Source organism: Sarcophilus harrisii, chromosome 1, assembly GCF_902635505.1.
Source record: "Sarcophilus harrisii chromosome 1, mSarHar1.11, whole genome shotgun sequence".
In the NCBI taxonomy this organism is placed as follows: domain Eukaryota; kingdom Metazoa; phylum Chordata; class Mammalia; order Dasyuromorphia; family Dasyuridae; genus Sarcophilus; species Sarcophilus harrisii.
Window position 1 is genome coordinate 163,250,813 of NC_045426.1, and position 15,000 is coordinate 163,265,812.

At 42.9% G+C, this 15,000-nt stretch overlaps 1 protein-coding gene across 1 annotated transcript; it reads left to right on the forward strand.

Annotated features, from left to right (window-relative positions):
* The first annotated feature begins 3,959 nt into the window (after positions 1–3,959).
* OTP (orthopedia homeobox) lies at positions 3,960–12,691 on the forward strand. The gene is made up of 3 exons (XM_003759425.2): positions 3,960–3,996; positions 5,305–5,714; positions 12,076–12,691. Exons 1-3 carry the CDS (start codon positions 3,960–3,962, stop codon positions 12,604–12,606), a joined length of 978 nt encoding a protein of 325 aa, XP_003759473.2. The 3' UTR covers positions 12,607–12,691.
* The last annotated feature ends 2,309 nt before the right edge of the window (positions 12,692–15,000 follow it).

Here is a 15,000-nt window from a genome sequence, read left to right on the forward strand (position 1 = left end):
CCTTTGTTCCACTTTTACGTGTGTGTAACAATCTAAAACCTATTTATTGAGGAAAAATCACTGGATCCGTCATAGAAAATCCTTTTACTTTGCTTTGAAGTGATTTCTGAAGACATTCTTGTCATTCTGAAGATTTTGGGGCCATTGCGCTAAAGCCTTTCCTTGTTAGGGGCTTCAGCTCCCATGATCATGTGGGAAATGCCTTCAATTATCTACGAAAATAGGCCTGACTGGCTCTTTTCTGGCTGCCCCGAGAACGTGGAAAGATGACGGGGAATAAAATTCTTGTAAATACATCTCAGCCACAGCACAGGTGGATGCAGACATTTGACAAAACGAGTGGAGGAGAGAGAAACAGCGCGGGAACGCCGTTTTACACCCAGACTATTGTCATTTTCTCCTGACGTGCCTCCTGTCAGCTCCGTTTCTTTCCTTCTGTGCTCCTCCTTTTCCTCTCCCATCCAACCTCCACCCTGAGCGTGCCCACCCCCACTCTCGCCATATACACACCAACAGACGTCCCTTCCTCCCCCCCCCCCCTTGTCGTTTTTTCCCCTCCCTGAGACGATTGTGCTCTGAAGTCTTGGAAGAAATGATTTAGTTTGTTTATACTGCTATAAAAATCAAGAGCAGTTGAAAAGTCATAAAATGAAGCGGGCTATCAATCACGCCGCAACATTGTTATTCAGCAGTTACTAACAGAGATGGATAATCCTTAGATTTCGTCCCATTGTTATGACTCTGATGTGTCTTCACATTAACTATTACACATTTATTTATCGACCTGAAAGATACAACAAAGCAGAATATATGAGCGAGTGCAGGAGCGGGTGTGGGTCTCCGCGGCTGGAAACTTGTTCAGAGCATGGGATTCTTGCAATACACAATATCCATCTGTGTGCACACTTGTGGAGATGATGTGTTCCTCTCTCCTTATCCCAACCGAGTACAGCCTCTCCTGCCTACCTTTCTCCCCTCCTGATCCAGGATCACCGAACCCCTCTACTTAGACCATTCTCCCAGCCCAGCTCGTCTTCCTATTCTTAATAAAACCAAACAAAAAATTGGGAGTAAGGCTATTCTTCCTCCGCTCCCTCTTTACCCGCCAGTAGCTTGTTAAGACGGACCCCCAACGGTGCTCCACATCAGCCGAAGGAGAAAAGACTGTGGGTCTCAGAGGCACTGGGAGGCACACAACGGCCTAGACCCCACTGTCCCCTAAGGGCTGGCTTTGGAGCTAGGTCCAGTTCCCAGTTCTGGCAGTCCCGCCCCAGGGCATTGCGGGGGGACTGCTCGGCACTCTGCGAGTCTGGGGCTTCTACCCGTGCTAGGATCGCTACCTGATTCTTTCTCTTTTTTTCTTCCTATTGAGAAAGGGCGGGGCAAGAGGAGGTAAAAATCGGTACCAGTTAAAGAAAAGCGGGCGACTGGAGAGGGGGACACGGAGGTGTTTGAGGGACTGAGATTCTGTAATCTGGCAAGCTGATCTAGCTCTAAAAGTACGCACAGGCACACATTCCAAGAGGTGAGATTGTTGAAAGTGAAACAATAAGAGAAAAGAAGCAACCACCCAAATAAATAGCTGTTAGATACTGTTGCTCAGTGACCAGCTCGGGTTGGAGCTCCACGTCTCCGTGTGTACTCGTGTGTATGTGTGATTCTCTCCGTCTCCCCAGGTTTGTAAAAAGCTTCAGCAGCCGCAGGACTTCCGCGGCCCTGTCGGCTGGTCCAGGGGAACCGCCTGCCATCTCCGCAAGCTGGAAAAGAATCCATGTGGTTGAGGCCCTGAACACTCTTTTGCTACGAATATATGAGCGCGCGCGCGCCCCCGAGACTGGAGGTGGGGTGGGCAAAGTGTAAGGGGATGAGGGGGGGAGAGCGAATAAGGGAACAAAACTGCCCCAGAGTTCGTCTTGTCGTCTCCTTTGTCTCCTCGCTCACTCCCTGTCGAAACACATAGTAGAAGAGATACACATACGGGTACGAACGCACGCGCGCGCGCACTCACACACACACACACACACACACACACACACACACAATTTCTCTCGCATCTGGTCGAAGGCAGCATTTTCAATGTTTTGTGTAAGTCAATTGGACGGCGAACAAAAAAAGCCATTTGCTCCGTATTATTTAAAACAGACTTCATAGGACCACCCTTTTGTGGAAGCTTTATTTGCACTAAATGAATAATCTTAATTGCATCACTTTCGAATTAAAAATCAATGTTAATCAAGTTGGGAGTAGTAAATATCCGTTTTCATTGGGCCTGGGTAGAGGGCATTTTTCTTGTTTTGCAAATAAAAATACAAGTCAAATAACTTTAAAGGGGCATTATGTTCTGCTACAAATACAATTGAAACGGATTGTTTAGGAGCGGATCAGAAATGGTACAGAATTTTGCACTTAATTTCCTCAGTTATCATTTACAATAAGACCCTCTTGGCTTGACAGCCAAGTCTAAACAGTAGTAAATTAGTACAAATTTATACTGATTTTACTCTAATAATCGTAATAAAAGCTTATAGATTTGGCACTAATTACATAAATGCCTAATGATCTTGAAAATTACTCTGGTTAGAAATATATTACTAATCTAAACTTTGTTGTTGGCTGGCTTTGAAAAATCAGAACATTAGAAATGGTTCGCTTCACTTGTGCAAAGCACTTTAAATTGTTCAAGTAGTTTAACATATTCAAGAGGAAAATAAAAAGCCTTTAACTTTATTTACGGCCTTAAATGGAGTTTGGAAATAAGCTGAACTTAGAAACTTTGACCAAAAAAGACCCCCTATTTCAGTCCGGGGGTGAGGTGGGGGTTGGAGTAGGGGCGGTGGTAAAATTTCAGTCAGGGCCAGGGAAGAATTGGGGAGGCGGAAGGAGGGGGAAAGAGAGGGCTAGTGGGAAGGCTTATGTTAGCTCAGCGCTGACCCTTGGAGGCCCTACGAGCTGAGTCTGGGAGCACCGAGGAGCATAAAGCCTGAAAAGCAGCGTGCCAGCTCGGCCCACTGAGGAGGAGGGGGCTGGGCTGGACCTAGTGTTCTTTAGGCTAGGGAAGATAGGCGCTTTCTCGCCACCTTTCTTTCCCGACCTCGGAATCCTAACCTCAGGCACAACCTAGGGAGCGAGCAAGGAAAAGTTGCTGCTCGAGCCTCTGGGGAACTCGGAGTCTCTTTCTTCCGACCTCTCCACCTCTCTAAGTTCCCGACCTAAAAATACATTTGGAATCGGGCTCTTGGCATACAAAATTCCCTCCACCCCCAGCCCCCAAAACCGCGGTATCCAGAATCTCCTCCAATTTATTAGGTTGGATTTGTCAAGTCATTGAAGGGTCATTCCCGACAGGATCTCCTTTCCCCTGCACCTCCTTCACACATCCCCTGGTCTTTCCTCCCCACCCCCACAAAAAAGGAGGGGGATAAAGAAAAGAAAAAAGGAACAGGGATATGGGGAGGGAGGATTCTTGTAGGGAGGGTGCGAGAGAAAAGAAGATGGGATCAGAGAACATATTGGGAAGAAAAAAAAAGATAAAAAGCCCAGGCCAGCAGCCCTGAGATGATGCCGAGGTCGCTGCAACTGCAGCTGCCGAGTTGCTGTTGTTCGTCAGTGTTGCTGCTGCTGTTGCCGCCGCCGCCGCCGCCGCCGCCGGCGCTCCGGGCTGCGGGCGGGCGGGCGGGCGGAGTGGGGGACTCTCCGGGCTCTGACATTTGCAGGCTGCCCTCCTGATTGGTCCCCTCGCAGAGCTGCTCACGGGTTCATTCAACTGTTAAGCACCTCCCCGTCTCTCTAAAGGACATTATAATGCAAGAAGCCCCCTTTTTAACCACAAACCGAATTTTCTTTCATTTAGGTGATCTATATATATCTATATCTTATAGCTTATATCTTATATCTATTTTAAATAACTTAAAGCCGCTAAAATTTGGGGGGGAACAGCTTTCGCCCTGGAGCGGTGCGCGATGCTATCTCACGCCGACCTCCTGGACGCCAGGCTAGGTGAGTGTGTTCCTCTCGCCCCGGCAACCAGGAGAAGCCAGGGCAGGAAATTGTCAATTTGTTCCTTATTTTACCTTAATGCGCCCTAAATGGGCTAATTTCTTTAAAAGTAATTGTACTGCATTAAAGTTTAATTTGATTTAACATCGTCTTTAAAAAATCTATGGAATATGTAGATTCAAAAAAGGAGTTGGAGAATGTTGCTACTTTTGCTTTTCTTCCTTTTTCTTTTTTCTTCTTTTCCTTTCTTTTTTCTTTTCGTTTTTTTTTTTCTTTTTGGGAAAGAGGAGATCTACACCACTGATAATTTGAGGCTTTTCCCTCCTTTTCTATTTGTTTTAATTTGAGTCTCTCTCTCTCTCTCTCTCTCTCTCTCTCTCTCTCTCTCTCTCTCTCTCTCTCTCTCCTCCCCTCCCAACCTTAAAAAAATAAGGTTAGGTTTGTCAAAAATCTGGCAGGAAGGAGAAGGTGATTAAATGGAAGCAGATTTGTTTAGTCTATGCCTTTGAAAAAGACAAGACAAAATTTACTTTCACAGACTCTTCTGCTTTCTGGAAGGGACTTCAAGATCCCGGTGACTAGGAGATTCCTACCTTTCTGAAAAGAACTGAAAAGTGAAAAGTTGAATTCTTTAAAGTTTGATTCACTCTCCTAGAAGCCGCGTCAACTTCCGTTCAGTTCTACTCTTATGAGGGTTCCTGGCTTTTACTATACTTTTCATCATTACTTAGATTTTGTTGAATGTGGCTCCAATTTCCAAGCCCATTCGTGTATCTGGGAGGAGATAGGGTTAGTTGGGATTGAGCTTGGGATTGGGGTCTCAATTTGTTCCCGAAATGGAAAGGTTTGGAGATTTTCGTCAGAAGGTGAGAAGTGTATTGGCCGTGGGGGAGAATTTGCTGCTCTTTGGAAATGCAGGTGGGAAGAGCGGTGGAGTTACCTTTAGTTTACTGTTGCACTGGGTATGCGGTTTATCAAAAGGGCCTGGGACATGTTTTATTGCAGGGGATGGGAGTTTATTTTATTACAGGAGAGACGGTGGTATGTGCTGTTTATCACGGGAGATAGATCTAGAGAGTGGAAAACGGGACGTGAGGTATTAATCCAGCTTGGATTTCCAGATCGGGGGCTAACAAGGCGAAGATACTGAACTTTGATGGTCCGGCTGGAGTTGATGCTGGTAGCAGTCAGGCCTTGCTGGGCAGAGAGAACAGGGGGTTTCACTAACTGGCATGAGAGAGGCAGCAGAGGGGTCCCTATCTCGGCCTCTCCGGGAAGGTACTGATACCATTTCTTTTACCTCCTCAGGTATGAAAGATGCCGCCGAGCTTTTGGGACACCGAGAGGCAGTGAAGTGTCGGCTGGGCGTGGGGGGTTCGGATCCTGGGGGTCACCCAGGAGACCTGGCCCCCAACTCGGATACGGTAGAGGGAGCAACACTTCTCCCCGGAGAGGACATCACCACGGTGGGCTCTAACACGGCCTCGCTGGCGGTCAGCGCCAAGGACCCGGACAAACAGCCGGGGCCACAGGGCGGGCAGAACCCCAGTCAGGCTGGACAGCAGCAAGGGCAGCAGAAACAGAAGCGCCACCGCACTCGTTTCACTCCAGCGCAGCTCAACGAGCTGGAGAGGAGCTTCGCAAAGACTCACTATCCGGACATCTTCATGAGGGAGGAGCTGGCCCTGCGGATCGGCCTCACCGAGTCCCGAGTACAGGTATGTGGGGCCTTGGGAATTGCATTGCTTTTTTCTACCGGGGAAGTCAAAAGGGGCAGAATTTAGAGAAAGGAGGTCTCTGATCACTTCTCCTCCTTCCTGGCTGCTAGCTAAACCGCCCACAAGATACTAGATCGGATTCCTTTCTCGTCCCACTCCATGTCAGGCTCGGAGTCATTACTTTAGCTTCCCAACAGGCACAAAAACAGGAGTTCCTCACAACCTGCCCCTGGCCCTTTCTTGTGCGTCCAGAACACACACGCGAAACTTTAATACCTGAAGACAGAAGTGCGGGTCTTTCTGAAATCAGTCTCATCTTGCTACTGTGGAGAGAAAAATCCAGATATTTTCCTTCAGACTAAGTCAGTTAACAAAATCTTACTCTAGCTCCAACTATATACAAACATATCCCATCCCTCCTTCCCCCCCTCCAGAAAATATCAGTTTGTTTCTTTGAGTGTTTCCAGACTGATGAAACAATAAATATAATACACACACACACACACACACACACACACACACACCTGCACACAAAAAGAAAAATACTTGGCCCAGCATTAACTCCTTTCAAAAAATCATATCCCGGCTTGTAAGGCGTATATATTTCTCCTTAGCGAATTACGAGAAAACATAAGAATACATGTAGATCTCAACTTTGATTCTTCTTTGATTTTTAACTTTGATCATGGTGGTAGCTGAAAAATGGACTTCAGACCCGCCTTAAAGAACTTAGTTTTATCACCTCTACATTCATTCCCTCTCAGTTTAACAACAGCAAAGTGGTAGGTTGTGCGTAGATAAAAAAATAATGTTCATTTGGTGGAATACTGGCAGTGGACTGACCACAAGGCCAACGGGAAAGTATAAATAATTTAGGAGATTATGTAAGGTTCCAAAAATGTTGGAAATATAAGCCTAATAAAATTTTAACTTAAAAGGAGAGTTCGTTTCCAAACCCCATTAAAGAAGAATATCGTGGGATTGAAATCCAAATTCAACTCCCTAGATCTCATTCATGAGCTCTCCAGGGTGCTGAAAATCGGCACTAAGCCGGGGCGTTTTCCTCACGGTAAATTAGGGTAGTAGTTATCAAATCTTCCAAGGATTTTTCAAACAATCTAAATGGTTTGTTAAATCAAAATCAGTTGCTTTGAGAAATTTAATTTTAAAAGGTCTCGATTGTTTCAGATGTAGACGTTGTCAAGTAAGAGAAGAGGGAGGATGAAGACAGTTATAATAGCAATATAAGTTGTGTATATGTGTGTCCATATACACACACATTTTTAACACATACACGTATTACTGTGTTTTTTTAGTTGTCCATACTGGATGCTCTATTATAAAGCAAATGAATATCGTCAGAAGCCTGAAGTGGACAAAATTAATAAAATAGTATAAAGGACACTTTTTAAAAACACTCTAATAAATTTGAGTAGCTTTTCTTCTAAATCCTTATAGGCCTGAATCTAATCTCATTGATATTACATACTGAAAGCCCTTTAATTGCACTGTGCAATGACATTACTAATGAGATTTAAAAATTTTATATCAAGCTTATTCCTAAATCAAAATTTGAGCATTTACACATATAATTTTAATTTAAAAAAAAAACCAATATGAAGATAATAACCAGCTAAATCGCTATCTTGATGTTACACAATGAGAAAGTATGGAAAGTTATTTTCCCTCAAAAGAAAAAATAACTACATATTAGTTTTTGTTTTTAGAAGTAAGATACTTTTGCTTAACCCAGTCACATTGATAATTAGTTTAAATTAAAATAGAAATTAGAATCACAAATAAAAAATAATTAGACAAGTGACTTTATGAAAAAAGAAAACGAGATCTATTAAACTTTATTGGGTTTTCCAAAGGTTAATGACAGCGATTTCTATATTAGGAAAGTTATAAGTGAAATAAAATATAAAATATGTAATGGAAAGTTATTTTCCAAAAGTACACAAAAGAAGTACGTAGGAAGAAAGAGATAAAGTACTTTAATTGTCTCAGCATAATCTTAAACCAAAGATAATAGCTTGAGACTGTTGATAAAAACAATTTAATAGAGTGGCAATTTCAATATTTTTAAAAAATAATGTTCTGTAGTTTAAAAAGTAATCAGATCAACATAACCTTCTTAATTAACATTTCAAAATGATTAACATTATGTAATGTAATGCAGAAATAATTTATGTGAAATGTATTTACTTCACAATTCACTGTACCATTGCTCCTTGACCAAATTCAAATTAAATAGTAATTGGTTTATGTTCTTATATGATGAGTACTTTATAGTTTTCTTTATAGTTAACAGATTGCTAGTGTTCTTTCAGTATATGGGCCACCACACTGATTAGAGAATGATCTAAACATTTAATTTATTGCCATTGTATACGTTTTAAAATGCTTCTGATTCCAGAACAAATTGTCCCGAATACTATATTTCAACCTACATTTAATTTATATTACACTTCTAGGCAATTATTAAATAGACTTCTACTCATATGGAGAACAATTCCATGTCTGATATCTCTCCCCTTTTCAGGATGGTGTAATAAAACCATTCCTTTTATAGCATGCCATTATTAGAAACCAATTTCAGAATTATTTATAACCTGGAATGGCTTATTAAGCAGCAATGCGAGAATCATGCAAATTACGCGATCAAATGCAATATAATAAGCATAATCATTAGTCTCTAGCACGGATTAATTAACTTTCAATATTTTATTTACATAAAAACCAAATCAGTGAAATAACTTCAGCACAGTCAGGCTTGCCTTTCAATATTTTATACGAACCAAAATAATGTGCTGTAATTCCATTGACCGTGTCCCCCAGAATGGCCCCTGTCACCTGCCACATCTTAATAGGGGACAAGCTGAGAGTATTTTCTAGTTTTCTAATGGAATGAGAAATTGCATTTTCTTCCTCTCCCAGCACTATTAAAGTGTAATGAATTCGGCCCAGAGTTCACGGCTGGCTGATCGAAATGAACCTGAGATCTGAGCTTTAATACAGCTCTCCAGATTTCCTACCAAATCTTCACATTAATCATTCGCTGGATTCCAATGAGATCTTCATAAAGCTTTCGCTTCTGGAAGAAAAAAAAAAGTAATATCCTCCCCCCCCCCATTTCTGAGCCATTTATAGCTAGGGAATTAAACGGGCTATATATTTTAAAATACATTTACAGTATGTCTATATTACTGTAACAGCAGATATCATGAAAATAGATTTTTAGATTCCAACCTCCATTAGACCCTCACTGTTGTATTAAGCATTTTCAGAGAATAGTTGCATTTCCAGCAGAGTACAAAGTTGGCCAGTGCTTACGGTTAATATATTTTCTGGACTTGTCATCTGTGCATTGTGAAAATCTCCCTCAGGTTTTCTCTGCATTTTAATCTGTCATGCACTAGTTTTCAACTGGAAACATTCATATTTTTCAAAACATATGCACCGTAGCTTTGAACTGAGGTGATCAAATCTGATGGAGATTCTTTCCAACCTCAGTAAGCCATGAAACTATAAAAGATCTTGCAGTCACCATTTAACTGTTAACCCTAAAACATAATTGAACACGATTTTTAGATTATTTATGTAATATTTAGTTCCTCAACAGCTGTTCATTTTGCTAATGGCTGATCTTATTTGCTGATCTGCATAGATGGTAGTCAGGGATAAACCACTGCAGATTTTGAAGCAGAACCCAGCATTGTAAATTCCTCTTTTCCCCTCCAGCTTCTGGACTTGTAAAAAATATTTCGGGATACTCCAGTCGGAACCAAGACAAATTTGTAGACGGTGAGGAATTCATCTTGCACTTAAGCATTCTCGGAAGAATTGTTCAGAGTAGGGCCATATATTTGTGTAGTGTGAGGGTGTATACTTGTATAGAGAGGGAGCTGCGATCACCTTGAAGCCAAACACTTGTCTCTTCTTTCTCTCCACTCTGCCTCTCCCCAAGTTGGGGTGAGAATTCATTCCCAGACCCAAATGTTTTTCACTGATTTGTTACACTTTGGAGTTGACCTTGGGGAACTAGGTCGGCAGGATCCTGCCCAGTTGTCAGAAATTTGGTTCTGAATGAAATAAGAGGGGTTTCCAGGCTTGCTGCAAATTCTTAAGAAGGAACCCTCCAGTTCCCCAGGCTTCCCCCCGACCTGTTTCCTCTAAGTAACAGGCCACAGACAGCTTAATTCTAGGCCGGCCACATTGATTCCTTTCACTATCAAAGTTTCTGCAGCTTCATTAATCTATCATGCCCGCCAACTATCAGGCCTGCAGCATGGAAGAAAAGGAACCTCTCCAATGAGAAGGAATTAGGAGAGTAAGCAGTCATCATAGTAAATGGGACAGAGATGAGAAAAAAGGAGCAAGGGATGGTCTGGCTATCAGAAGAGCAGATCCCATCCAAAAGGCAGTTTTCTAAAAAGATCATCACTTATCTGAATTTTTTGAGAGTGGGGAACTTCAGATTGCAAAAAAAAATTCAGTATTGGAACTTCAGAGCACCTTTCCAGGTAAATTAAGAATGTTCTGATGGCCCTGTGCTCATACTACCTTCTTTGGGTAGAACGACAGGCATAGCTTTGACCCATAAGTGAATGAGGATAGACCCATATGAATACAATTATCAAATTATGTCTCCTAAATTTTCATGCATCCTATAATTCTATCCCACATATTTTTTTTTTAAATTTCACATGGTTAAAGTATCCAGATAACAATATTTATAACCAAAAGTCTTCCAAGCATCAGTTGACTTTTGGATTAAAGAAATGAAAACCCAGTTAATAAATCCCAAAATAAATGTACTAAAATGCTGAGATGATAATTATCATGATGATGATTCCTTCCAGAATCCTAGTACTATTTTAATGACTTTGGCAGTTGTACATCAGTATAACTGATGAAATTCCAGTTGCCACTAGTAAGAAATAAAACAAAAGTACTTCACTTTTGTTTGGAGTGTTACTTTCACTAATCTAGTTTGTCAAAGCAAAACTACACATTATTGACAACTAGTTTAAGATTAGATGTTGACCTTCTTTCATTTGCAACATTGAAGAGACAAATTTACATTCATCCGGGTGACAAAGGAGTGACTTTAGGGAACTGAAGCTAGGCTTTAGCTTTTGGAACCCTTGTCTAAGTCAAGAAAAGAATAGGGACCTGAAGACAAATCAGTTTAGAGGCTCTGAAAATGGATTACAGGATTCTAGACTAGGGACATTTAGAAAAGGTTCAATGGAAGCGGTTTCAGACACAGAAGTAGACTAAGTGGGAAAGCTTGGGGCAGTGACATCAAATATTATTGGGGCATCTGGGGACACTGAAGGTCACACTGTTTTCACAAACAATCATATAAATCAATGGCACTTACTTTTCCACACTAAACCTTGCATTTTTAATCTATCCATTGTTCACTCTAGTTAAGACTATAGGGGTTTTTCTTTTATCTTTTGAATTTGGCCATTGATGTCCACGATATTTTTTCTTTCAAATTTTAAATTTCCGAATTTTCTGAAAATGTTATACTATATAAAATTTAGCCTTACATTGTGTTAGAAATGTGTAGCTATAACCTTCTATTCTATGTATTAGAAACGTTACAATGGGAAATACACAGGGTTTGCACATGTTTTTCATACATATGGAATATACAGATGATCTGCACAACATGCTCTTTTCCATTATAGACCTATACAACACAGGCTCCTGCGTTTTAGCATGTATTTTCTAGGCCATGATGTATATATTTTGTGTATACATTTGCACAGTACATATATGACTTATAAAGCCAAATACATCCATGCCCATAGGGAAGGGTACAGGAATCTATTTTTTTTTTTTTTTTTTTTTATACAATCTAGGAGTATCAATAGGATTAGTACCTACAGAAATATGCCTGAATTGATAATGTATGAACTGATGGACTGTGTAAGTACAGTGTTAACAACATTGCATAAAAATTTGGGTTGAGGGAGTGAAAACAAAGGAGAGGGAAAATCAGAAATTATGTTCTGTGTGGCTCTGGGCATTTTTGGTTAAAAGTCCTTTTTTCTTTCTTTGTATCCCCAGCACTTAACCAGGCGCCTGGCACATATAGGCTCTTATTAAACGTTTATTGACTGACTGACTCTTGCGCCCATGACTGCCATTCACCTAATCCTGTCTCCATGAATTGGGCTCCCATGCGCCCGTGTATCTCTCTTCTCCCATTGCTGGAGACCTTGCTAATCCTGGCTTCTGTCTCTGTGTCTACCTGTCGTACTCCCTTCCCTCTCCCCGTGTGCATGTGTCTTCCTCTACCCCAATCATTCCTCCATCCCTCCCCAACCCGGCCCTTTTGCAGGTATGGTTCCAGAACCGCCGTGCCAAGTGGAAGAAGCGCAAGAAGACAACGAACGTTTTCCGAGCTCCGGGGACGCTGCTGCCGACGCCGGGCCTGCCCCAGTTCCCCTCGGCCGCCGCGGCCGCCGCCGCCGCGATGGGGGACAGCCTGTGCTCCTTCCACGCCAATGACACCCGCTGGGCAGCGGCTGCTATGCCGGGCGTGTCGCAGCTGCCGCTGCCGCCCGCGCTGGGTAGGCAGCAGGCCATGGCGCAGTCCCTGTCCCAGTGCAGTCTGGCGGCCGGGCCCCCGCCCAACTCTATGGGTCTGTCCAACAGTCTGGCGGGTTCCAACGGCGCCGGGCTGCAGTCTCACCTCTACCAGCCCGCCTTTCCCGGCATGGTGCCCGCCTCCTTACCCGGCCCGAGCAATGTCACGGGCTCGCCCCAGCTCTGCAGCTCCCCGGACAGCAGCGACGTGTGGCGGGGCACGAGCATCGCGTCCCTTCGCCGCAAAGCACTAGAGCACACAGTGTCCATGAGCTTCACCTAATGCCCCCTCTCCCTGCACCCCGGGCCCAAATCCCGATCTTGCTCCCCTCCTCTTCCCCGCTGGCCCAGCAGCACCTCACCCATCTCCTTTCCATTCCTCTGGCCTCCCCTCACCCCCATAGCAGGTCTCCTTCCCCATTCCCGTACCTCTCTCCTAGATGCCCCCAATCCCTCCCGCTTCTATTACACCGGTCTCCCCCCCCCCCACCATGTCCCCTGACTTTTCTATCTCTCCTCGCATCTTTCCTTTGCCTATCCCTTGCTCTCCAGTCACCTATGCTCACGAGGCCTCCTCGTCCTCCTCTTCCATAAACCCATCTTTCCCCCGACTTCTTATTCCCTGACTTCTATTTCCCTTCCTCCCTCTTCACGCGCCCCCTCCCCCAGCCAATTTCATTATCTTCACCGTCTTTTCTTCTCCACTTGACCCTCCAAATCAAATCCCTTTGTTTTTTTCTCCACTCCAGAATATTCATCCTCTCTGGGGTAACTGCTTTTTGCCCAGCAGCCCCTTCAAGCCTTTGCCACATTTCCCTCCTAAACCAGGTTGGTTAGTCACACTTTCTTTTCTTGAAGTATTATTACCGTCCACATTTCCCATTTTCACTATTATATCTCACCCTCCTATACCTTTTTCACTTTCCCAAAATTCCTCCTTCATTGCCTCCTCTCCCACATCCCCCTTCTTCATTTTTCCCTTTTCTCTTCCCTGCCTCACTCACCTCCCCCTGCCCTTCTCCTACTACCCGGCGAAATGCATTATTCCCGCCATTTTACTTACCAGGGAGTCGACTCAGGATCTGAAATTAGACACCAATGGACTGGTTTGTGGGCAGAAATACACACACACACACACACAAACACAAACACACACACACACACAAAACACCTAAGTCACACAAGGACATGCTCAAGGGACAACACAATATTAGGGATTTTTGTCTTAAAGGAGGACAAGTGTCTGCTACCGTCTGCCTCATCTAAGGGCCTAATTGATCTAATTTAAATTTTCCTTTCCTTCCTCCCTTCCTTCCCCCCTCCCTCCCTCTCTTCTTTCCTTCACTATATTTTTCTCCTCCTCCTCCTCCTCTTCCTCCTCCTCCTCCTCTTCCTCCTCCTTCTTCTTCCTCTTTCTCCTCTATCTCTTCCTCCTTTTTTCCCTCCTCCTCTCCCTTCCTCCTCTTTCTTCTCTTCTACCTCCTCTCTTTCTCTTCACTTACTACCCCCACCTTTCCACCCAATTACCTACCCAGCCATTTCTTTGGCTTGCTGCGGAATATTGTTTTCTTGTCTTCTATTCCTTTCTTTCTTTCTTTCTTTCTTTCTTTTTTTTTTTTTAAAGCACAATAATGTGATAGTATAAATAGGAAGTTTCTTAACAGGAAATTGCCACTTGGCTGGGAGACTGGAGCAGACTAAGAAAGTTACATGATGCATATAGGAGAGATGATCTCACTCATTTTGATAAGTATTTATAAGGAAGAATTTAAAAAAAAAAGTCCAAGTAATATTTCCTTTTGTAAAAGCAAAAGCCACATCCCTTTTCTGGGTCTTTCAGGTTTGGCTTTCTGTTGATTTTGTTTGACTTTTCTATCTTTGTTCTTTGACAGTCTGTCTGTCCCTCTTGGTTGTTTTGTTTGCTGTTGCTGTTGTCCCCACTGCACCTAGGCTAAGGCCACTGGCCCCTGCTGAGGGAGCAGGTCCATGACCAGGCTGGGTGCCTGCACATGGACATCTCCAACCCTGCAACTTTGTACAGAGAAACACAATCAGCTTTTTCTGCATGTGCTGGTCAAATCCAACCCCAGAGAACAGAAGCTATTTCTAAGAATGAACAAACGTGAAATAGGATGTTTTGTGTAGATAAAGCATTCTTGTTACATACTGGTCAATTTGTGATATGTTTTAACTTATTGTCTGTGCTAATTTATTGAATTTGGTTTTCTTAATAAATGTTTGAGCTAATATAAAGCATATTATTTGACTTTTCCGGACAACTTTATATCAAGTTAAATGTAAATGGATAAAATAAAATCATTTTCAGTATGTGATATGAAGAATTATGAATTTTGGTTTTGTGTATGAATAAGTGGTATTTGGTGATTAGGAAGGAGCTCCTGATGTGATTCCCATTCAAATTCAGGGGCCAGAAATTTATCACTCTTTGTTTCTTTGACCTCCCAGTTTGGGGCATTTTATTTAAAACAATCACTGTATTCATTGTCAATACACTTTGTTTAAGCTTCCTAGTTTCTAGCCTGGAGCATAAATCAAAGATTTGCATGGGACCAAAGAGATCGATTAGTTAGGATGGGTCTGGTGACCACAGATAGATTCCGATGCTGACTGGAGTCTCCGACTCTACTTGTGCCAGATTCGGGACTGGGAGTGGGGG

Excerpts from the sequence above, each read along its gene's own strand:
- OTP (XM_003759425.2), top strand. The coding sequence starts at position 3,960 with ATGCTATCTCACGCCGACCTCCTGGACGCCAGGCTAG. Across the intron at positions 3,997-5,304 it reads CCTCCTGGACGCCAGGCTAG|GTATGAAAGATGCCGCCGAG; the intron begins GTGAGTGTGTTC and ends TTACCTCCTCAG. Across the intron at positions 5,715-12,075 it reads TCACCGAGTCCCGAGTACAG|GTATGGTTCCAGAACCGCCG; the intron begins GTATGTGGGGCC and ends GCCCTTTTGCAG.